The sequence below is a fragment of the Malus sylvestris genome, chromosome 15 (assembly GCF_916048215.2).
Source record: "Malus sylvestris chromosome 15, drMalSylv7.2, whole genome shotgun sequence".
Classification (NCBI taxonomy): domain Eukaryota; kingdom Viridiplantae; phylum Streptophyta; class Magnoliopsida; order Rosales; family Rosaceae; genus Malus; species Malus sylvestris.
In genome coordinates this window covers 1,221,483-1,246,142 of record NC_062274.1, presented here as the reverse complement: position 1 = coordinate 1,246,142, position 24,660 = coordinate 1,221,483, and the positions used below count along the sequence as shown (strand labels likewise).

Sequence of the window (24,660 nt, the reverse complement as noted above, 5' to 3'; positions counted from 1 at the left end):
GTGGTAAGAAAATGTGGTACAAAAAAATAATATGAATGACATTACTCCTCAAATTTGTCACATTTTTCCATTAGTGATGCCCCATAAACGGACACAAATAACATTTAGGTCCACAATTTGGACGATTGAGAGTAAATTGACACGTGTTTTTTAGTTTTATACAGTGATATATTTCATCAATCATTATTATCGAACTCGTTATTTTAGGAATTCAAATTTAAGACCTTATAATTATAAGTGAAGTAAATGTCTCCAGATCGCAATGGTAAAAGAAAATTTAATGTGTAGAAAACGTCAAAAGATTTTAACCTCAGATCTCTTCTTATTTATAACTAAATCGTAGTATAGAGTAACAAACACGTCGAAAATTGGAGAACTCATAACCAACTGAAAGTGGGATGCATCTACTTGGGCTTAACAGTTAAAAAGTTGCAAAAGATTAGTCGCGCCGTTTGTTTGGGCTTTGAAATACCGTAAAGCAGTAATGGCCTGGGGTTAGAAACTATCAGTCCCGCCAGCCCTCGTCTTCGTCCGTTGGACCGTTTGTGTCCCTCTCTCCCTCCCTCCCTCCCTCACTCGAGCTGCTTCTCCATTCGGATATGGCGTCTCTCATCTCCCCGCCACCGTCAACTTCTTACCTCTTCCGCCACAAATCCTCCTTCTACGGCACCGTTTTCCCCCAAAGGTAACCTCTGAACTTTAGGGTTTCCCGACAAATCTGTAAAATCTTCTCCCCCAATACTAAACGCTTAAATGCAGCAACAAAGCAGACAGTAATTTTGATGGCGTTTTACATGTAGGTGTGAGCAGGACTCGAACAAGTCCAAAAATGTCAGATTCTTCTCAGTAAGCTGCCGAATTAGCACCAGAGTCAAGGAGTTATCTTCTGCTCAAAAACCCAATACTTTAATCAAGGAACCTCACAAGTACTTTGATCAGGTGATCATCACCGTTCGTTCCGGCGACGGAGGCCACGGCGCGGTCCTCGCCATGCCGAACCAGAGACCTCCCAGCAAGCCGCCGCAGGGGAAGCATGAGAAGGAGAAGCTGAGGAGGAAGAGCTTGCTGAAAAGGGATTTTGGTGGGGCCCTTGTTCTTCCTGTGGGTGGCCATGGAGGTGATGTTGTGATTTATGCTGATGAGGGTAAAGATTCGTTGTTGGAATTTCACACGAAAAACCGGTTCAATGCAAAACGCGGTGGAAATGTGGCTGCAATGGGGGTCTTGACATCCCAGTTGCACGATGGACTTTCTGCTCCGGCCCTGCGTATTCCTGTGCCGCCAGGTTTGTAGATTGTTTTGGTGTTCTTTTGTTATGATTTGTTGCAGTGGATGTGATGAATTGGGAGTTTTTCCCTCAGTGGCGTAACCGCTGATTATAATGTGGTAGGATGCTTATTATAATTTATGTATTTGTGCTATAGGTACGGTAGTGAAGCGTAAGCGAGGAACCTTGTTGGCTGATCTAGCACGGCCAGGGGACGAAATTCTTGTGGCGAGGGGTGGACAAGGAGGGGTGAGACAACCTGCTTCTTACGGATTGAGTGATAGCCCCAAATTTCGTATCATCTAACTTGTCAAGGCTGTTATGCAGCAGATTATGTCAATGCTAGTCTGCAGTTCACATTTTAATTTTTTCCGCTTTTGTGGCAGATTAGCTTGGTAGAAACACCGGAGCGTAGCAAGAAAAAGGTTATGGCTTTGACCACAAATGTGATGAGAGATGATAGTGATAAGGTAAAATTGTGCTAATACTGTAGTGTATACCTTTCTATACAACAACAACAACAATAACAACAAAGCCTTTTCCCACTAAGTGGGGTCGGCTATATGAATCCTAGAACGCCATTGCGCTCGGTTTTGTGTCATGTCCTCCGTTAGATCCAAGTACTCTAAGTCTTTTCTTAGAGTCTCTTCCAAAGTTTTCCTAGGTTTTCCTCTACCCCTTCGGCCCTGAACCTCTGTCCCGTAGTCACATCTTCGAACCGGAGCGTCAGTCGGCCTTCTTTGCACATGTCCAAATCACCAGAGCCGATTTTCTCTCATCTTTCCTACAATTTCGGCTACTCCTACTGTACCTCGGATATCCTCATTCCCAATCTTATCCTTTCTCGTGTGCCCACACATCCCACGAAGCATCCTCATCTCCGCTACACCCATTTTGTGTACGTGTTGATGCTTCACCACCCAACATTCTCTGCCATACAACATCGCTGGCCTTATTGCCGTCCTATAAAATTTTCCCTTGAGCTTCAGTGGCCTACGACGGTCACACAACACGCCGGATGCACTCTTTCCATCCAGCTCGTATTCTATGGTTGAGATCTCCATCTAATTCTCCGTTCTCTTGCAAGATAGATCATAGGTAACGAAAACGGTCGCTTTTTGTGATCTTCGCTAGATTGCTCCGGTCATTAGTGTGGATAAGTATATAAATGGATAGAGATAGGAAAGCAAACACAAGATGTACGTGGTTCACCCAGATTGGCTACGTCCACGGAATAGAAGAGTTCTCATTAATTGTGAAGGGTTTACACAAGTACATAGGTTCAAGCTCTCCTTTAGTGAGTACGAGTGAATGATTTAGTACAAATGACATTAGGAAATATTGTGGGAGAATGATCTCGTAATCACGAAACTTCTAAGTATCGGAGTGTGGTGTCGTCTTGACTTGCCTTATCTGTCTCATAGGTAGATGTGGCATCTTCTCTGGAAGTACTCTTCCTCCATCCAGGGGTGGTATCTTTAACTGGTGGAGATGCACAAGGTAATGTATCAATTTCACTTGAAGCTTACTTGTAGTTTCAGGCTTGGTCAAGCGCGATACAAACCATGTAGTAGGAGTCCCCCAAGTCGCCGAGCTAGGGGGTCTGCTGAAAGAGGTGACAGACAAGGTAAGCAATCAGAGCTCCGACTGATTGTTCACCTTCTCCCCATCTTGCAGCAGCATGAAGGATAAAGAGAAGAAAAATGAGAAGAGATGATATGAGATACTTTTGCTTTTGAAGAAGTAACTTTCCACAGGCTTATTCTTGAACTGAGCTGGAGAGTTTTCTGGTTTCCTCCAGAGTATAAGGCCGACTGAAGAATTTGAGGGTCAAAACAAGTCCATCAAATCTAGAGTACGTTCCACCCTGCTGATATGAGATACTTTTGCTTTTGACAGAGTAATGGATGTATCGGCACGTGTGCTGTTACGCTTGTCTCCACATGCTTCCTTGTATCCTTCGCACTTGCCCTATCTGTTCCTCAAGCAGATGCGGAATCTTCCCTGGAAACATAAGATGTTGAAGATGAGTACTCGAGAGCAATGCCAGGTAAGTAATCAGGTAAGGGGTTCCAGGCAGTCAGTTCCTGGCTGGAAGCTTGATTCCAAGTGCTGACTGATTGCTCTCTTTCTCCTTGTCTTGCAGGTAAAAACAAGGCCAAAAGAAAAAACAGGGAAAAAGCATGATATGGGATACTCTTGCTTTTAACCCTGATGATATGAGATATTCTTGCTCTAGTATAGCTTGTTTGCAGAGGTATTATCAGGGGGAAAGAAAGCTGAATATTTCGAAAGGCTTTGTTGGGAGTGCCCTCTCAGATATGATGAAGGGTTGAGCATTTTTGCAGGTCTGCCTGTCCGTTGGGGATGGAGGTCGACATATATAGGAGTCTCCCTAACAACAAGTAGTAATGCTATTCCTTTACCCTGCTTGGTCATAGCACGGTAGTGGGAGCTGCCAGTTTCACATGTTTTAACTCTGTCAGAGCACTTTGAAAAAGTGGTCTGTGGTATCTGGCTCTCGAGATTCGGAGAACGATGCCTCTTCGATTTTTGAGAAAGCAATCATGTTGGGGGTCTGACTCTCGAGATTCGGAGAGCAGTGTCTCTTCGATTTTTGAGGAAGTAATCATGTTGGGAGTCTGGCTCTCGAGATTCGGAGGGCGGTGCCTCTTCGATTTTGGAGCAAGCAATCTTGTTGGGAGTGTTGTCTCGAATGTGAGTAAAGGTTGGACATGTTTGCTAGTCTACCTTGCCACGAAGCACAAAGGTTGACACATAGGGACTTTCCAATTATCCAGCAATGGTACTGTTCCTTTACCCTCTCTTCGATTTTGAGAAAGTAGTCATGTTGGGAGTCTGGCTCTCGAGATTCGGAGGACGGTGCCTCTTCGATTTTGGAGCAAGCAATCTTGTTGGGACTGTTTTCTCGAATGTGAGTAAAGGTTGGGCATGTTTGCTAGTCTACCTTGCCACGAAGCACAGAGGTTGACACACAGGGACTTTCCAATTATCCAGCAGTGGTACTGTTCCTTTACCCTTGTGGGTAATAATATGGTAGCTAGACCTTCAAAATTTATGTGTCTAAACTTTGTTAGTGCTGTTTCTTTGCTATTCTTTTACCTTTCTTGGTCAGAGCGATGTAGTGGGAGCTGCAAGCTTCACGTGCTCAACTTTGGCAGAGAACTTTGGCAAAGTGATCTGTGGTACCCATGAGTTATTGTTGCGTGTGGGAAGTGGGTGATTGAACAGTAAGATTCATGTGCTTTCTACTTCACCAGAAGTCTTCGACAGAATGCCCATAATTTCTGCAAAGCTGAGTGTGCGTGTGACAGGTGCTGACAAGGCTAGAAAAGTAGGTGCCTCTTTGATTTCTGAGATCGGCCCTCGTGGTCTCTGAGCAGCCCAGCTTTTGAGAAAGCGAGCGCCTCTTCGATTGATTCGGAGAACGGTGCCTCACCGATTTTTGAGAAAGCAATCATGCTGGGGGTCTGGCTCTCGAGATTCGGGGAGCAGTGTCTCTTCGATTTTTGAGAAAGTAATCATGTTGGGAGAGTGGCTCTCGAGATTCGGAGGGCGGTGCCTCTTCGATTTTGGAGCAAGCAATCTTGTTGGGAGTGTTTTCTCGAATGTGAGTAAAGGTTGGGCATGTTTGCTAGTCTACCTTGCCACGAAGCACAGAGGTTGACACACAGGGACTTTCCAATTATCCAGCAATGGTACTGTTCCTTTACCCTCTCTTCGATTTTTAAGAAAGTAGTCATGTTGGGAGTCTGGCTCTTTAGATTCGGAGGACGGTGCCTCTTCGATTTTGGAGCAAGCAATCTTATTGGGAGTGTTTTCTCGAATGTGAGTAAAGGTTGGGCATGTTTGCTTGTCTACCTTGCCACGAAGCACAGAGGTTGACATACATGGACTTTCCAATTATCCAGCAGTGGTACTGTTCCTTTACCCTTGTGGGTAATAATATGGTAGCTAGACCTTCAAAATTTATGGGTCTAAACTTTGTTAGTGCTGTTTCTTTGCTATTCTTTTACCCTTCTTGGTCAGAGCGATGTAGTGGGAGCTGCAAGCTTCACGTGCTCAACTTTGGCAGAGAACTTTGGCAAAGTTATCTGTGGTACCCATGAGCTATTGTTGCGTGTGGGAAGTGGGTGATTGAACAGTAAGATTCATGTGTTTTCTACTTCCCCAGAAGTCTTTGACAGAATGCCCATAATTTCCGCAAAGCTGAGTGTGCGTGTGACAGGTGCTGACAAGGCTGGAAAAGTAGGTGCCTCTTCGATTTCTGAGATCGGCCCTCGTGGTCTCTAGGGAGCCTAGCTTTTGAGAAAGCGAGCGCCTCTTCGATTTCTGAGATCGGCCTTCGTGGTCTTTGAGCAGCCCAACTTTTGAGAAAGCAAACGGCTCTTCGATTTCTGAGATCAACCCTCGTGATCTCTAAGCAGCCCAACTTTTGAGAAAGCAAACGCCTCTTCGATTTCTGAGCAGGCGCCTCTTTGATTTCTGAAGCTCCGTCGAGTGCAGATTTTTATAGGGGCTGACATTAAGTTCCAAAACACACTTGAATCTCCACCAGTAGAAGCTTCATTCTTGCACTTCTAAGATCTTGATTTGTCCGACCTCTTCTCTCTTCAACACCTTTGAAAATGTCTGGCCCCTCCGACCGTCGTTTTGACTTGAACCTTGTTGAAGAGGCAGCCCCGCCTTCTCCAGACAACATATGGCGCCCATCCTTCGTCTCCCCAACTGGTCCTCTTACCGTTGGGGATTCCGTGATGAAGAATGATATGACCGCTGCGGTGGTGGCCAGGAACCTTCTCACTCCCAAAGATAACAGACTACTTTCCAAACGGTCTGATGAGTTAGCTGTTAAGGATTCGCTGGCTCTCAGTGTTCAGTGTGCAGGTTCTGTGTCTAATATGGCACAACGCCTATTTGCTCGAACCCGCCAAGTTGAATCATTGGCGGCTGAAGTGATGAGTCTCAAACAGGAGATTAGAGGGCTCAAGCATGAGAATAAACAGTTGCACCGGCTCGCACATGACTATGCTACAAACATGAAGAGGAAGCTTGACCAGATGAAGGAAACTGATGGTCAGGTTTTACTTGATCATCAGAGATTTGTGGGTTTGTTCCAAAGGCATTTATTGCCTTCGTCTTCTGGGGCTGTACCGCGTAATGAAGTTCCAAATGATCAACCTCTGATGCCTCCTCCTTCTAGGGTTCTGTCCAGTACTGAGGCTCCAAATGATCCCCCTCCGGTGCCTTCTCTTTCTGGGGCTCTACCGACTGCTGAGACTTCTCCTAAGCAACCTTTGTGAAGGCTCCCTCTTGTGTGTTTATTTTGACTCATGTATATGTACATATTTGTAGCTTATCGGGGATATCAATAAATAAGCTTTCCTTCATTTCAACGTATTGTGTTAAATACACCAAAGCCTTCTTCGCTAAGTTCTTTGAATTTTCTTTTGTTGAAGCTTGTATGTTGAAGCTTTCTGAGTGGAGCATGTAGGTTGGGGTAGTGTTCCCTTAATTTCCCGAGTGAGGAAAACTTCTTGGTTGGAGACTTGGAAAATCCAAGTCACTGAGTGGGATCGGCTATATGAATCTTAGAACGCCATTGTGCTCGATCCTGTGTCATGTCCTTCGTTAGATCCAAGTACTCTAAGTCTTTTCTTAGAGTCTCTTCCAAAGTTTTCCTAGGTCTTCCTCTACCCCTTCGGCCCTGAACCTCTGTCCCATAGTCGCATCTTCTAATCGGAGCGTCAGTAGGCCTTCTTTGCACATGTCCAAACCACCGTAACCGATTTTCTCTCATCTTTCCTTCAATTTCGGCTACTCCTACTTTACCCCGGATATCCTCATTCCTAATCTTATCCTTTCTCGTGTGCCCACACATCCAACGAAGCATCCTCATCTCCGCTACACCCATTTTGTGTACGTGTTGATGTTTCACCGCCCAACATTCTGTGCCATACAGCATTGCCGGCCTTATTGCCGTCCTATAAAATTTTCCCTTGAGCTTCAGTGGCATACGACGGTCACACAACACGCCGGATGCACTCTTCCACTTCATCCATCCAGCTTGTATTCTATGGTTGAGATCTCCATCTAATTCTCCGTTCTTTTGCAAGATAGATCCTAGGTAACGAAAACGGTAGCTCTTTGGTATTTCTTGATCTCCGATCCTCACCCCTAACTCGTTTTGGCCTCCATTTGCACTGAATATAAAGTGTGGCTGCTGGGATTCGAGCCCAGGTCTCCACGGCCACAACGTGGAATTCTTACCACTAAACTACAGCCACTGGGTAGTGTATACCTTTCTATGGAGTAGAAAAATACAAAATTTCCAATAACGAAAATAATCGAGTCATATGTGTTTCGTTTAAAACAGCTTGTAACTAATTTTTGAATTGTTTCAGATTTTAGCTGTTGGTCAACCAGGAGAGGAGGTTAGTTTGGAGTTGATCTTACGAGTTGTTGCTGACGTTGGTTTGGTTGTAAGTATTGCTTTCCCATGCTCTATATTTTTTAAAGTATCTCTCTTTTCTGGTCGAAGTTCTGCTCATAGGAGTTCATTTATCATATTCAATTATCATATCGCCGTGGTGTTAATGGAACTGGTGGTACCTGATATTCTTGTTACCTTGATTGCCAAAAAAGAAATACTATCTCACCATGTTGAGCACAAAATCTGTCAGACCAGATTGTACATTATCGGATTTCGTTTCCAGTTTTGATTTGCTGTATTGTAAAAAATTTGACACAGTTGAGCTGATGGGTTGGTTGTAAGTATTGATTTCCCATGCTCTATATTTTTTTAAGTATCTTTCTCTATTGGGTTGCTTTTCTGGTTGAACTTCTGCTCTTAGAATTTCAATTATCATATCACCATGGTGTTAATGGAACTGGTGGTACCTGATATTCTTGGTACCTAGCCTTCCGAAAATGAAACACCACCTCACCATGTTAAGCACAAAATCTGTCAGACCAGATTGTACTTTATTGGATTTGGTTTCCAGTTTTGATTTGCTGTATTGTAAAAAATTTGACACAGTTGAGCTGATGCCTAACTATTGGTATTATGGTAATGATTCTTCAGCAGTTCCTTACGCTAGTTAGCAAATTTTGGAGAGAAGGGAAATCTAAATAGAGACTTTTGCAAGTTACATCTCAAAACTTTTTGGTTATATGCACAAGAAAACGAGTAATAAATATTTTGATTAAATTAATTTTGAATAGAATCAAAGAGAAAACCTTGCTGACTCCTTCACTAGATGTTGTTATTGGCTAAATGTAACAAATATCCCTTCTTAGGTTTTAATTTTTTCTTGATTATATTTTGGTGTTACATGGTTCAACGAGAAAGAAATGGGGTAAGACTACTTATATAAGGTGCTAGTATGGTCTTTAGACTCCTAATGTTTCCTGCTTTTGGTGCAGGGCCTTCCAAATGCTGGAAAATCAACCCTTTTGGCCGCCACTACACTTGCAAGACCTGATATTGCTGATTATCCTTTCACAACCTTAATGCCAAACCTTGGACGCCTTAATGGCGACCCAAGTTTAGGGCCAGGGATGTATTCTTCTGAAGCAACTTTGGCAGATTTGCCTGGTCTTATTGAAGGTGCTCATCTTGGGAAGGTAATGCTTGATATCATGTTTCTTCACTTATTCTAAAGCTCCAACTCTCATAATTCAAACTCTGTCCTCCCTTAGGGTCTTGGTCGCAATTTCTTGAGGCATCTGAGGCGGACTCGGCTATTGGTCCATGTTGTTGATGCAGCAGCTGAGGATCCTGTGAATGACTACAGAACTGTCAAGGAAGTATGTGCCCCCTTATCCATGTGCTGTATTTGATTCACAAGTTAGTGTGCATAACAGATACCTCACCGTCGTTCTAGCTGAATGTTGTTTGACCTGATGCTAACTACCAGTTTTATAATTTTCAGGAATTGCGAATGTATAATCCTGATTACCTTGAACGACCATATATAGTGGTGTTGAATAAAATTGACCTTCCCCAGGTTTGTGTCTCTTTTTATTTTTGCTGGCGTGAAAATGCTTCCCGATTCTGATCACTATCCTTTGTTTGCCACTAATACCTTGGTTCTGTGAGATACTGTCATATCCTCCTAAATTGCATTTTTTATTAATGTTAAGATGTATATTCATTTCAGGCAAAGGACAGGCTTCCATCTTTGACGGAAGAAATAATGAGGCTTGGTTGTGATACAGCATCCTCTGAGCCAGAAATGAGCACTGCAGGTGCAGTTAAACAGCCGGTCCCTGAAGGTGAGAATGCTGATGTAAGTTCATCAAAAGCTCCGACCAAAGACAGAAAGGATAAAGATATAGAGGACTATCCACGACCCCTTGCTATTGTAGGAGTCAGTGTATTGTAAGTTTATCACTATTACTTTTCATTCTTTCTAATATCTTGAATTCTATGCATAAACTTCATTGCTGTTTCTCTAGTGTTAACTTTTTCTCCACTGGTTTTGTCGATCTGGTAGAGTTCTTTCTTTTTTGTTGGGAGGGTTGAGCCATGAAGTATCAAGTTATTGCTTGACAGATTATTTCGCATAAATCTATAAAGCTTGTTATAGTTAATTGGAGCTACCCCTGCCTAGTTCCATGTAGTAACAACAGTCCCTGCTCAGTTTATGCAGTAACAGCGGCAGCGTAAACAAAAGTTTCACTATCTTGCCATTGGTTTTTGCAGGAAAGGCATCAGAGTAAATGAAATGTTGAAGGCGATAAGGGCAGGTCTGCGAAAGTGCCGAGGCATAAACGAAGCATAGGAATTGAGTGTGAGAGAGTCTCTTGTTAATGAGAGACACTGGATAAGAAGAGACTCTGGATCGTTTTTGGGTGCTGTAACTTGTATATATATGCGGAAGATGTATAAGTTAATTTATGTAACACACTACAAGGAAGGCATGAATGCAATCTCTTTTCATTCCCTTTCTCCTTTGTCTATCTACTTAAATTTACGAACTAATTAAGTTCTTCAGATCATTCGAAGGATTGAGAGGTATTAATATTTTTGCTGTGACAGATCATTTGGTATAAATCTACAAAGCTTATTATAGTTAGTCAGAGCTACTCATGCTTAGTTCCGTGTATTAACAACAGCAGCAGCCTAAACAAAATGCCTAAGGCGGTAAAGAGCCAGTCTGTGCAAGTGTCGAGGTTGAAACAAAGCATTGTAATCGAGCGGTGAGAATGAGACCATGAGTTTCAAGGGGATCTATACCGAAGATGCATTGATTAGTTCGTGTAATACACATCAAATTTTTTTTTTTTTGGCTTTGCGTTTATGCCCAAATCCCTAAACGAGATAATGTTCTTCTATTTGTTTCAAGTAGTGCGTGAGGACGGAAGTTAGATTAGAAAAAACTATATTTGGGTTCAGTTCCTTTCAATACGACAAATGAAGAGTCATGATTGAGATATCAGAGAGTGACGAATTGATATCATTTTGTCTGTATCTATATACGAGTCATGACATGTGAGTTTTAAGAGTTGTTAAAAAACTGATGCTTAGTGTTGTTTCTTTTTGTAATATGAGCCATGACATATGGGTTATGACAATATTTAGAAAGCTAGTGTAACTAGATGTACGTTTGTTTAAAGTCATGTGATATTATGAGATTCATTCTTTTATTAATTTTTCGTATTTTCTTTAAATTCCTTCAACTTTTATGTTTTTAAAAATGTTTAGATAAGTACAATAAAGAGTCTGTGTAGTCGTAAAACTGCAAGTTTGCAATAATAATGTAGTCATGAGACTATAATAATACTGACGAAAGTTATTTTAAGTTTTTGGATGTAATTCAAGTTTTTATGGAGGCCAGTTACTTATTTTAGTAGGTTAAGCCTTTGAAAAAGTGATGAAATTTCTTTTAATTGTGATCATGCGAAAAAAAAATTCTAGCTTAAACTATGATTTGGTCGATCGAATGGAGTACTAAGTTGTTTTTTTATTTTATTTTATTTTATTTTTTTATGAGGATTGAGCCATAAAGTATTAAGTTTTTGCTTTACAAATTATTTCGTGTATTCACCGCAACCCCTGCCTAGTTATATGTAGTAACAATGGCAGCAGGCTAAACAAAAGTTTCACTATGTTCCCATCGGTTTTTGCAGGAAAAGGCATCAGAGTAAACGTTTGCATAAAAAGTTGAGTGTGTATATATGCGGAAGATATATTAACACGCTATAATGAAGGCACGAATGCAATCTTTTTTTCCTTTTATACTTCAATCCAGTGTTCTGTATATTAGTCCAAGTAGTGAAAGTGACGAAATTTGAAATAGATAAAGAGTTAGATTAGGGTTCGATTTCTTTCAGTAATACCAAATGAAGAGTAATGGTTGAGATCTGAGAGGGTGATAAATACATACATTTTATATGTATTTGTGTGCTAGAACATGTGATGTTTGAAGGTTTATATGTATGTTATATGTGAGCCGTGACAAGTGTCTTATGAGAATCATTAAAAAAAGATGTTAGTGTATGGTTCGTAAGAAGAATTCTATAATTCGTACCGTGTATTATTTGGTTTTTTTGTTTATCCTATAATTGATTTTTTTTTTTTTTTACTTCGATTTCAATTTTTGTGATTTTAAGGTATTTAAAATGATTAGATAAGTAGAAAGTATGTGTATATGCAGAGGTTTACTGCATGAACATGTGTGTATGAAATGATTCGAGATAGTTATCAATTACGTGTATTTTAACTGTTATGATTTTAAAGGTTTGTTAAAGATATATATGTCAGTGTACGTTCAGTACGTAGAATCCTGACATAGTTTATTCTTTGTTCTTTTTCTATTATTTTTTGTAATCTGATTTAAGTTTTTTAATTAGTGATTTCAATGTACTTTACGTAGAAATACTATGACAAATAAAATTTATCATTTATTTATTTTTCTAATTTTACAATTTCAAGGTTTTGAAAATATTGGATAACCGCAGGTGAATACGTGTGTATGTCATGTTGTCATGATTGACTGCAGGACAACAACAATAACAACAACAGTGTGAACATGAAACTGAGGAAATGAGAATCAGTCCCTATGAATCAGGTTCAATATGCTGGTACGATCCATTGCACTCTCTGGGCTTCCTATCCTTTTCGGAAAACTCGCAGCAGGGGACCCACAGATCATAAACTCATATGATCCATCCATTGAATGTGTTCTGCTGTCATGGGGATTTAGCAAAACGCAGCACGTATCAAGCGGTTTGCATGCTATGCGAATTGTCAAGCCCTGGTTTGGGAACTAACGTAGCTTCTTAAATCCAACAGTTCATTCGTTCGTAAATCACCGTTCATCCAAATCTCTCACTATCTCTAACTCTTAAATATAAAACTTAAAAATTTAAGACAAAAAATTTTAAGCCATAATTTAGAAACTGTTTTTTTTTATCCAACCCTTATGACTTAAAATTTTAGTCCGAAATTATTAAATAATGATTTTAGCTTAATTTTTCTTTTTCATTATTTTTTGAAAATAAAATTTATGTAGATAATTCCTAATTTATATTTATGACATTTTAATATTTAAATTCCGATAAGTAATTAAAAATCATACAAGTACATAGGTATTTATAAAGTTTTAAGTTAAATTTGATTAAAATAAATTTCTTAAATTATTTTAGACGTTAGATTTAATTTTGGGCCGTCAATTTTTTAATTTTTTTTACCATTAGATTTGATCACAGCCGTTATATTATATATAGAAAACAAAAAAATGTTTGAAATATGACAGTTTGGTGGGTCCAGAATAATTTAAGTCAGATTTAAATCCTGGTGGAATCTAGCCCAGAGATATATTTTCTCCTCAAAGCTTATTTTAGTCCAATGGTTGAAGATAGTTTGAGGGGATTTTAAAGATTATATTTTAAACTTTATTCCATGGGCTGGAGATGGTCTTATCTCCAAGTAAACCCAAAACACTTTTCTTTTTTGCAAAATATTGAAAAAAAAAAGAGAGTTCTTATCTGTTTATCAATAAAGAAAAAGAGAATACAAAAATGAAAATTCAACTTGTGTCTGCATCAGTAATTTCTTTAAGTATTTCTTAGTTATATAATATGACTCTCTACTATCACAAGAAATGATTCTGATATACTAAAACTTATTAATCAATCTTGTTGTATCTACACTTTTTATTCGTTTCTGTTATTCTTGGGTTATAATCGTATAAATTTAATATCCGAAACAATTTTTATAACCTTTAAAAAATAACGCATCATCCAAATACCTCAATAGATTAGAAAAAACTCCATAAACCCCAAACACTTTATTTTCCAAATTTTTAAGTATGAGCAAGTTTCTCACTTATCTCACTTGTCAGTAAATTTCAGTATGTAACGTGTCAGTAAATTTTAGTAAGACATACTAAGTCTGTTTCTGTACAACTTAAAAATTTTCCTTCCGACTATTATTCATCTATTACAATTCGTCTCTGAGTTAAAGATCTGACATGAATCTTCTCTAAAGTGTGTCTAAGCGTTTGCAAGCTAAATTGCTAATTGGCGAGCCCTGGTTTTGGGAACTAACTTAAGTTCTTTTCTCACTACCTAGTAAACCCAAAACACCGTTCCTTTGCCAAAATATAGAAAGGTGAAAAACAGATATTCTTCTTCTCTGTTGTTTATAAATAAGGGAAAAGAGAGAACAAAAAGAAATCTGACTTGTGTCTTTGTTATTAAATTCTTTAAGTATCTCAAGACTTCCATTATGAGTCAAACGTCAAATCAAATGGTTTTGCTACACTAATATTTCTTTGAAACACCAATACAAGTGATTACTTACTATAACTCATGTTTCTGCAAATTTCTCGAGTACTTTGAGATATCTAGACTAACTTTCTACTATCACAACAAATGGTTTTATGTATTAAAACTTATTGATCGATCTTGTTGTATCTTAGACCATTTGTGCATTTCTATTACTCTTAGGTTATAATTTTACAACTTTTATATCCAAAATAATTTTATAACTTAATATACGACGAACCCTTTAAAAAAACTACCATCATCCAAACACCTCCCTAGAGAGAGAGAGAGAGAGAAAAAAAAAGGAGGCAAATACCTCCATAAACCTCTCAAAGACTTTCTTTTATTCTCAATCAGTTTTCTGTACAATATAAATTTTTTTTGTCCTACTATTGTTCATCCATTACAATTCGTCTCTGAGTTAGAGATCCGACGTGAATCTTTGTATTTGTAATTAGGGCTTGCTGCATTTGCCCACTTGGGGATTTTATTTGATGTTGGACTCGAATTCTATTATTTATCTGATTTTTTATGGGATTTTAGTTTGGTGTTTTATTGACAGGTTATCGATGACAGTGATTTTAACTTGGGATTTTAAAGAAACTGTGAAGTCGTTTGTTGCTTCGACAGTGATGAAGCAGCCGGATTGACGCTATGGAGAAAGGAAAATTTAGGTTACAACGGCGTCGGTTTTACGTGCTAAACTGCTAATTGTCAAGCCCTCGTTTTGGGAACTAAAGTAGGATCTTATCTCCAACTGTTTCACACAGCATTCATTACTAAATCACTATTCATCCAAAAATCTCCCTTCCTAGTAAACTCAAAACACTTTTCCTTTTCCAAAATATTGAAAACAATAAAATTAAAGAGAAGGAAAAAAAAGAGCGAAGAAGAATAGAGTTCTTATCTCTTTATACATAGAAACAAGAGAGAACTAAATCGGTGACTTCTTCAAGTATCTCTAAGACTTTCAGGATGGGTCAAACACCAATACAAATGGTTTTGCGGCACTAATATATAGTTATTAACATGAAAAATAAAAATCTAATACATGTTTTAACAAATTTCTCAAATATTTCTGATATATATTGTGAGTCTACTATCACAACAAATGGTTTAGATGAACTAAAACCTATTAATCAATCTTGTTGTATCTACACCTTTTGTTCCTTTCTATTAATCTTAGGTTATAATTTTACAACTTTAACATAAATGTGGATTTCATTGTAATGTTATAAATTTAACCCTTAAAAAAACGGATTCTATGAAAAAAAATACATTCATTAATCCAATACTTTTCTTTTTCAAATATTTTGAAAAAAAAATGAGAAAGTTTATCTTGTTATTTATATAAAAGGTGAAAAGAAAATTATAAACAAACACCTATTTCAACTGTCAACAAGTTTCTCACTTATCTCAATTTTCATAAGGCTTTACAAAAACATGCTCAGTCAGTTTTCTATACAGTTTAAGAATTTTCTCTCCTACTGTTATTCATCCATTTCCTCTCCTAATGTTATTCATTCATTTCTCACATATCTAAACTCTCAGCCAGCTTCAGAAAGATAGTAAGTTTCTTGTATAGATAAAGAATTTTCTCTCCTACTGTTATTCATCTATATGCTCAGTCAGTTTTCTGTACAGTTTTCTCTGTTATTCATCTATATGCTCAGTCAGTTTTCTGTACAATTTTCTCTCAACTTCACAGTCTTTCAGAAAGACATGCTTAGTCAGTTTTCTGTTATTCATCTATTTCTCATTTATCTGAACTTTCATTTAGCTTCAGAAAGATCATTAGTTTTTTTGTATAGTTTAAGAATTTCTCTCTTACTGTTATTCATCCACTTTTCACTTATCTGAACTTTCAATCAGCTCCAGAAAGTCATACTCAGTCAATGCTCTGTACAGTTTGAAAATTTTCTCTTCTACTATTATTCATCCATTACAATTCATCTCTGAGTTAAAGATCCGACGTGAATCTTTTGTGTAATTGTATTCCGAATATAATAAAAGAAAAAAAATGAAAAATGAGAAAGCAAAACTGGAATTTTGCTCCTCTCCGATTGCCACATGAGCAAGGAAGTAAGCAAAGGTGTAAGCCAAGTGTGTATTAGAGATTTGAACAATGAGGCTAGCCATGGACACGATATCTCCCGTTCACCATGCCAAGTATTCAAAGCCCTAATCCTCCACAAGCCACGTTTCAGGTCATGTCTGCCTTCCTCCTCATATAAGTATCGGCAGCGTTACGGGTTATGGTTTCTCAAGCTCACCACCCGAATTAAATAAAAAAATCGCGGAAAAAATCCTCAATTCTTCTCAAAAAGTTCTCACAATGTCGACGATGGAGATGAGTGGTGGTAATAGCAGTGCTGGGGTTGCGGAGATGAGTGGTGGTAGTAGCAGTGTTGGGGTTGCGGAGAAGAAGCTGGCGAAGCGGCCAGCGCAGGGAAGCTCGAGGAAGGGTTGCATGAGGGGGAAAGGAGGGCCGGAGAACGCTATGTGCACCTACAAGGGCGTCAGGCAAAGGACGTGGGGGAAATGGGTGGCTGAAATCCGCGAGCCCAACCGCGGGGCCCGGCTCTGGCTCGGAACTTTCGACACCTCCTATGAGGCTGCTCTGGCTTATGATGCCGCCGCCAGGAAGCTCTACGGTTCCGAGGCGAAGCTCAATTTGCCAGATCAGCAAGCCCCTAACTATCACCATTATCAACTGAATCAGCACCTGCAGCATCAAGTATTTCCCTCGTCGGCCAATGCCGGCGTGCCACCTCAAATTCCGAACCAAACCCTTGTGCAGAACAATCCATCAGGTACTGGGACTAATCCTGCATGTTATGCTCCTCCTGTGAAAGATATTGCAGTACCTGTTGTTCACAATAATTTTCCGAATGTGAAAGTGGATCAGCCTCTCGGAAATTATAATTCTGGCGGGGCTGAGATCCTGCCGGAGCAGGGCGGCATGAAAGTGGAAAATAATATGAGTAGTGGTGTGACCAATGAAGGAATCGATGGGATATTTTGGGGGAACATGAGCGAGAGCTTTCCGGTGTTTGATGACTCAATATGGACGGAGGCAGCCATGTCGCTTGATCTTCCAGGGGTGGCTGATCAAGGCATTTTCGGCTGCGGCTTCATGGATGGAAATTTCTGGGAACATCGCATTCGTCTCAATGGTGCATGATGTCAATCAAATTGAAGGTATAGAGATCAAAGGTAGTGACTTGGTAAATAAAGTTGCAAAAGGTACTCTTCAATGCTTCATATGTGCAAATATATATAGTAGGGGGTGTATATATATAGTACAAATATATAGAGGTATGTATAAATGTCCATAAGGCTGCGGCGCCGCATGAGTTTTTCTGCGCTTTGTCGTGGTCATTCCAATGTGCTTTATATATCATAAACCAATAAGACCAATAAGGCTTTCTTTTTTTCATGTTTTTAGTTTTGAGTTTAGGAGTGTACTCTAAAGAATATAATGTGCTGGGTATTGTAAAAGAGTCGCAGCTTGCAGGGTTTGTTGCAAGTGCCATTGTGTGTATGTATGATATGAATAAAAGGCAAATACAAGTAAACAATGTATTTGTGGCTTTACTGTTTCTTTCTATAGTTTGTGATTTGTTGTCCAATTTAATCTAATTTGAGGCACTGGACGAGCTTTCTGAGTTAGATCATGACCTTTCTTGTTCGTATGTGCCGTTTGAGTTCTTAGTTAACTAGATGAGCTTTCTGAGTTACAATAGGCACAATGGTTAATTATGAATGATTTCTATTCTAATTTTTGTAAGTTATCTAATTCAATCTAATCTAAGACACTATATGAGTCTTCTGAATTAACTTTTACACAACAATTGGATTACTTCGCCTATTTCGTCTCATTATGGGATTTAATTCCAATTGTTTCCTTCCTTGGTTTGATTCCAAATTTTGATGGGAAGTTTTCTACTATCTTCATCGGGATTTGGAGGATTCCTCTTCCTACCTCTTGGGGAAGTTTAAGGTTTGAGCTTATCCGTACAACATTTCAGTCATTAGATCATCTCTATCTCTGTTTTCAAACCATGTTTGTCCCTTTCATTCAACAAGCATCATGTATTTTTGTCAATGCTGGGATTTATTGCTAATTCTGCAACTTATTACCACTGAAGTTGATGAGTAGTAATTTTATTGTTTATCATATTTGAATTGTGTCTAAGGGTGGGGGCTATGATGGTAGTTGGACGACTAAACTCTGATATGTAGCTTTATTCATCTCTCTTCCATTCATTTTTGTCACGCTAAGCCTTGATGTGTAGTTTCTTATGCCAAAGAACTTTGTTTCTCTTCCTGTCTTAATTATGCATGTACTAGTTATTTACTTTGTAAGAATGATATAGGCACACTTTTTTTCTTCTTTTGTACACTCATGTTTTTTTATCCCCCAATATTAAATTTTTTTTTTTAATTTGATCCGTTTAATCTGTAGGCCATACACACATTTTTTCTTCTTTAGCAAACTCCTGCTTCGTTTTTATCCCTCAATTTCCTTTAAATTTTTTTTTCATCTTGTGAATTATATAATTTAGTCTAATCTCATCAGGCTTGAATGAGCTTTATAAGTTATGAGTTAGACTAGACATGGCGATTAAATTATTTCGTCCTATATCAATCATGCGAGTCTTCTGAGTTTTGAGTTAAATACAGATTGATTATTTTGTCTATTTTGTCTTTCTATTCCATTCTAAATGTGAGTTATTCAATTCAATCTAAATTTAGGCATTATATGAGTCGTATAAGTTAGCCTAGCATGACAGTTGAATTATTTCGTCTGTTCGTCTTGTTATGACACAATTTCAATTATCTCCATTCCTGGTTTGATTCCAACTTTTGATTGGAAATTATATAGTCAAAACTCATAGAGCCTGCTCGCGTGATCTAACTCAGAATTCATAAGACTCGTCATGTTAATATATAAAAGGACGGACATAAAGAAAAATTGTTTTGAATTCACTTCCGTACTTCATCTGTGATGAAACCCTTTCTCTTCAAAAAAGGATAAAAAGAAAGTGGTGACTGACAACACAAAAACAGCAGCCAAAATTGTTTTATCTTTGGATGGAAAACAGACTGTTTTATTCAGGATGATGATTAGAGTGGTATTCTATATAGATTACATGAAACCCTTCTCACTGTTCCAATCTCCTTTACTTTTAAATTTACACATATATAAACAACTTCTGCAAACATTAGTTCTGGCAGGTGAGTGAAAACTTGTGCAGCAAGTCTACATGGTTGGAGGGCATTGAAAACTTGATCTAGAATGCATCTAAGGATGATGACTTTTCAAAACTGTTCCAATATCTGTTCTTCAACCACAGAGAATCAGCTTCAACGGCATACCCGTCTTGATTCTGATGCCAACTGAAAAATGCATGAGTTCCGTTCTTTGTATCGAAAATCCCATGACCGAAGCTAGCTTCCTGGAACTTTGCTGTGGTTCTGTCATTCTGCAGAAAAACACAAAATACCACCGCAATTTCAAAACTTTTGAACAACTTTTGTTCCTTTATATTATTCTTAGGTTATGGCAGGCGATTTTTATGTTCTAAAACTTATTAATCAAAATCTTCTTGTAACTACACCATTTGTTCCTTTCTATTATTCTTAGGTTATAATTTTATAACTTTAATATCCAAATAATATTATTACTGAATATTCGCCGTGGTTTCAAAGGTTATTATAAATTTAACCCTTTAAAAAAACTAACATCATCGAAATACCTCCAGAAAGAAAAGAAGAAAGCGTCCATAAACCCCAAGCACTTTCTTTTCCAAATATTTTGAAAAAAAAAAACATGAAGTTAGCATGTTTATCTTACCTGTTATTTAAATTAAAAAGGTGAAAAGAAAACTGAGTTAATTGGAATGATCCAACTTCTATGTAATTGTATTTCGGATTTAATAAAAGAAAAAAAAATGAAAAATGAGAAAGCAAAACTGGAATTCTGCTCCTCTCCGATTGCCACATGAGCAAGAAAGCAAACAAAGGTGTAAACCAAGTGTGTATAAGAGATTTAAACAGTGAGGCTAGCATAGACACGATATTTCCAGTTCACCATGCCAAGTATTCAAGCCCTACTCCTCCACAAGCCACGTTTCAGGTCATGTCTGCCTTCCTCCTCATATAAGTACCTGCACCCTTGTGGGTTATGGTTTCTCAAACTTACCACCCGAATTAAAAAAAAAAAAAAAAAAAAAATCCTCAACTCTTCAAAAAAAATTCTCACAATGTCCAAGTGGGAGATGAGTGGTGGTAGTAGCAGTGTTGGGGTTCCGGAGAAGAAGCCGGCGAAGCGGCCAGCACAGGGAAGCTCGAGGAAGGGTTGCATGAGGGGGAAAGGAGGGCCGGAGAACGCTATGTGCACTTACAAGGGCGTCAGGCAAAGGATGTGGGGGAAATGGGTGGCGGAAATCCGCGAGCCCAACCGCGGCCCCCGGCTCTGGCTCGGGACTTACGACACCTCCTATGAGGCTGCTCTGGCTTATGATGCGGCTGCTCGGAAGCTCTACGGTTCGGAGGCGCAGCTCAATTTGCCAGATCAGCAAGCCCCTAAATATCACCCTCATCAACTGAATCCGCACCCGCAGCATCAAGTATTTCCCTCGTCGGCCAATCCCCGCGTGCCACCTCAAATCCCGAACCAAACCCTTGTGCAGAACAATCCATCAGGTACTGGGACTAATCCTGCATGTTATGCTCCTCCTGTGAAAGATATTGCAGTACCTGTTATTCACAATAATTTTCCGAATGTGAAAGTGGATCAGCCCCACGGAAATTATAATTCTGGCGGGGCTGAGACTCTGCCGGAGCAGGGTGGCAGGAAAGTGGAAAAGAATATGAGCAGTGGTGTGAACAATGAAGGAATGGATGGGATATTCTGGGGGAACATGAGCGACAACTTTCCGGTATTTGATGACTGGATATGGACGGAGGAAGCCATATCGCTTGATCTTCCAGTGGTGGCTGATCAAGGGATTTTCGACCACGGTTTTGTGGATGGAAATTGCTGGGAAACATCGCATCATCCCAATGGTGCATGATGCAAAGTCAAAATTGAAGGGACAGAGATCAAAGGTGGTGGCTTGGTAAATAAAGTTGCACAAGGTACTCTTCAGTGCTTCATACGTCCACATTATGTATAGTAGGGTGTGTATAAATATCTAAAGGGCTGCGGCGTCGCATGAGTTTTTCTGCGCCTTGTCGTGGTCATTTCAATAAGACCATTAAGGTTTTCTTCTTTTAATCTTTTTAGATTTTTTGGGAGTGTACTCAAAAGAATGTAATGTGCAGGGTATAATGTAAAAGAGTCGAAGCTTGCAAGGTTTCTTGCAAGTTCTATTGTCCTTGTGTATGTATGATATGAATAAAATACAATATCCAAGTATGCAGATGTTATGTGATGTGTATTCAATTTAATTTAATTTGAGGCACTAGGCGAGCCTTCTGAGTTAGAACAGATGCATCTTTTTCACCTATCATATTAACCAGGTAAGCCTTTTGAGTTCTGATAACTAGACGAGTTTTTTGAGTCTCGAGTTAGCCTAGGCACAATAGTTAATTATGTGAATTATTTCCATTATAATTTTTGTGAGTTATCTAATTCAATCTAATTTGAAGCACCATATAAATCCTCTTAATTAACTATTGCACTTCGCCTATTTCGTCTCATTGTGGAATTTAATTCCAATTATTTCGTTCCTGATTTGATTCCAAATTTTGATGGGAAGTTTTCTAGGATCATCATCAGGATTTGGACGATTCCTCTTCCTACCTCTTGGGGGAGTTTAAGGTTTGAGCTTATCCGTACAACAGTTGAGGCATTACTTCATCTCTCTCTCTCTCTGTTTCCAAGCCATATTTGTCCCTTCATTCAACAAGCATCATGTATTTTTGTTAATGCTGGGATCTATTGCCAATTCTGCAAGTGCACTTATTGCAACTGGAGTTGATGAGTCATAATTTTATTATTTACAGTATTAGAAGTGTGTCTAAGGGTAGGCTATGATAATAGTTCGACGACTGAGCTCTAATGTATAGTTTTGTTCATCTATCTTTCATTCATTATGTCATACTAAGCCTTGATGTACATTCTTGTGCTAAAGAACTTCATTTCTCTTCTTGTCTTAAGCATGTACTAGTATTTACTTCGTAAGAAATGATATAGATACATTTTTTTTTAATTCGTTTAATCTGTAGATTTTTTGGGCAAAATTTTTAGTGGTGTACTAAAAAAAAAAAAAAAAAAAGTTATGTGCAGGGTTTGTAAATGAGTCGCAGCTTGCAGGGGTTTGTTGCAAGTGCTCCCTGTGTATGCATTTATGATATGAACGAAATACATATATACAAGTATAAATATATCTGGGGCTCTACTCTATCTCTTCTATATTATGTGAATGATTTTCTTTTAGAATCTTGTGAGTTGTCTAACTTGGTTTAATATGAGGCACCAAACAAACTTTCTGAATTTTGAGTTAGACTAGGCATGAGGGTTAATTATTTCGTCATTTTTATCAACAAGGCGAGCCCTCTAAGTTCTGAGTTAGACTATGCATGACGGTTGGATTATTTTGTCTATTATCTTTTTATTCCATTTTGAATCTTATGAGTTATTCACTTCAATCTAATCTGGAGAACCATATGAGTCCTCTAAATTAGCTTTGGCACAACAATTTGATTATTTCATCTATTTCATCTTATTATAGGATTTAATCTATTTCCTTTCCTGATTTGATTCCTCCTTTTGGTGGGAAGTTTTATAGTCTCGTTATTAGGATATGGAGGATCCCTCTTCCTGCCTCTTGGGTCCTGCCTCTTGGGGAAGTCTAACATTTGAGCTTAATTCATTTCTATCTTTGTTGCAAGCCATATCTGTCCCTTTTATTCCACAAGCATCTTGTATATTTATCAATGCTGGGATTTAGAGCCAATTCTGCAAGTGCACTTATTGCAATTGGACTTGGAGTCATAATTTCATTATCTATGCTAGTAGTTCGATGAACGAGTTCTGATGTGTTAGATTGAATTGGATAACTTACAAGATTCAGAATGAAACTCGATCACAAAATATAGAAAGATGAAATAGATAAAATAATTTAACCATCGCGCCTAGTCTAGTTCAAAACTCAAAGGGTTCGCCCAATTAATATAGAAATAAGATATAGACGAAATAAAGGCTCGCCTGTTTAATATAGAAAGACGAAATAATCAAACCGTCATGTTTTGTCTAACTCAGAACTCATTGAATTCAATATCTGTTCTTCACCACAAAGAGTCAGCTTCAACTGCATATACCCGTCTTGATTCCGATGCCAACTGAAAAATGCATGACTTCTGTTCTTTATATCGAAAATCCCATGACCAGAGCTAGCTTCCTGGAAAGCTGAGTAACTTGGTTGTGGTTCTGTCATTCTGCAGAAAAACACAAAATACCACAGCAATTTCAAAACATTTGATCAACAGGAAAGACTGCTCACAGATAATAAGAATGGGAATTAACATCGTACTCGGTAACCAATCCTCGGTTTCCTCCATCTCTAATGGTTATGTAAACCGGGGCTGACTGGTCGCTTACCAGAGTGCATAGTCCATTTGAAATGTTGTAAGCAAGATTTTTATATCCGTTCTGATGCAAACATTCATATCTGAAACCGCCATAGTTTTAATAGGTTGTTCGCAGGCATGTAACGCTTGCAGATCGTTCGTAGGCATGAACATGACCGGCGAGGACAATGTCTACTTTATAGTCCACGAACCATTCCTCATACATAACTCTGAAGGATTCTCCTTCCATATAGTGATGTACATAATTGCTATACAGTGGAGAATGCATAAGAACAATAAGCCATGGCGTCACTGTCCTGTTCACTTTCGGCAGCTCCTCCTCGAGCCACTTGTATTGAGGAGTATATTTCCCTACAATGCATAAGTAACCACGAAAGACACAGTTCTGTGAAATTGCTTGCGCAAGATGAATTGTGGAGAACTGAGCATTCTTACCATATGCTGATTAAGAGGACAAGACTATGATATAGGCTGAAGCTTTCTTGATGCAGTACGAAAGAGGAGACGTAATACCCGAAGCTTCGTAGGGACCAAAATACCGTTGTGTGTACGGTTTGAAGGGTTTATTTTCACCCTGCAACAACATTGTAATTACTTGTATCGTATATTAAATCAAGAGAGGTTACCAACAAACAATGCAAAAAAAAGATGCATACAAGCTCAGGAACAAAATCGATTTCGTGATTTCCTGCATTCCAAATCCACGGTTTGTAAGCAACATTTCTCTCTACGAACCTCCCCACGTATCCCAGCGGTTATTGTAATGAAACGGATAACCATCTGCGTAAGAGATGTCCCCAACAAACAATACTGTCTGTCCCTTCGCAGGGTTTAATTCGTAATGTGTAAGTGTATCATTTGAATCGTGGGTTTGGCCGAGATAAATTTCTTATCTCAACTGTCAGTCAACTCTACTTGACATCCTTAATAAGTTTTTCTGTATAATTTAAAAATTTTCCCTTCTGTTATTCATCCATTACGATTCATCTCTAACT

The 24,660-nt window shown here is 38.7% G+C and overlaps 3 protein-coding genes, 1 long non-coding RNA gene, 1 other non-coding gene and 1 pseudogene across 5 annotated transcripts; 3 read left to right on the top strand and 3 right to left on the bottom strand.

Annotated features, from left to right (window-relative positions):
- Positions 1-494: 494 nt before the first annotated feature.
- On the top strand, positions 495-10,237 carry LOC126602534 (probable GTP-binding protein OBGC2). Its single transcript, XM_050269436.1, has 10 exons — positions 495-685; positions 801-1,285; positions 1,425-1,516; positions 1,654-1,737; positions 7,693-7,770; positions 8,714-8,914; positions 8,990-9,097; positions 9,223-9,297; positions 9,451-9,671; positions 9,996-10,237. The coding sequence occupies exons 1-10, from the start codon at positions 600-602 to the stop codon at positions 10,072-10,074; spliced, it is 1,509 nt and encodes a 502-aa protein (XP_050125393.1). The 5' UTR covers positions 495-599; the 3' UTR covers positions 10,075-10,237.
- On the bottom strand, positions 2,239-7,490 carry LOC126602552 (uncharacterized). The gene is made up of 2 exons (XR_007616150.1): positions 5,249-7,490; positions 2,239-4,334 (listed from the first exon to the last, which is right to left on the bottom strand). It is a non-coding gene; the product is annotated as an uncharacterized LOC126602552 (long non-coding RNA).
- On the bottom strand, positions 7,504-7,575 carry TRNAH-GUG (transfer RNA histidin (anticodon GUG)). Its single transcript has one exon. It is a non-coding gene; the product is annotated as a tRNA-His (tRNA).
- A 6,138-nt stretch (positions 10,238-16,375) lies between the features above and the next one.
- Positions 16,376-21,405, top strand: LOC126602544 (dehydration-responsive element-binding protein 2D-like). Its single transcript, XM_050269445.1, has 2 exons — positions 16,376-17,278; positions 21,179-21,405. The coding sequence occupies exon 1, from the start codon at positions 16,398-16,400 to the stop codon at positions 17,244-17,246; it is 849 nt and encodes a 282-aa protein (XP_050125402.1). The 5' UTR covers positions 16,376-16,397; the 3' UTR covers positions 17,247-17,278; positions 21,179-21,405.
- Positions 19,360-24,652, bottom strand: LOC126605828 (purple acid phosphatase 2-like; annotated as a pseudogene).
- LOC126602542 (dehydration-responsive element-binding protein 2D-like) lies at positions 19,929-21,179 on the top strand. The gene has a single exon (XM_050269444.1). It carries the CDS (start codon positions 20,161-20,163, stop codon positions 21,142-21,144), a length of 984 nt encoding a protein of 327 aa, XP_050125401.1. The 5' UTR covers positions 19,929-20,160; the 3' UTR covers positions 21,145-21,179.
- Positions 24,653-24,660: the final 8 nt, after the last annotated feature.

Bases quoted from the DNA above. Each gene is read 5' to 3' on its own strand.
- LOC126602534 (XM_050269436.1), top strand. From the start codon at position 600: ATGGCGTCTCTCATCTCCCCGCCACCGTCAACTTCTTACCTCTTCCGC. The intron at 1,738-7,692 runs GTAAAATTGTGC...GAATTGTTTCAG, and splicing joins TGAGAGATGATAGTGATAAG to ATTTTAGCTGTTGGTCAACC. The intron at 9,298-9,450 runs GTTTGTGTCTCT...TATTCATTTCAG, and splicing joins ATAAAATTGACCTTCCCCAG to GCAAAGGACAGGCTTCCATC.
- LOC126602544 (XM_050269445.1), top strand. From the start codon at position 16,398: ATGTCGACGATGGAGATGAGTGGTGGTAATAGCAGTGCTGGGGTTGCG.
- LOC126602542 (XM_050269444.1), top strand. From the start codon at position 20,161: ATGCCAAGTATTCAAGCCCTACTCCTCCACAAGCCACGTTTCAGGTCA.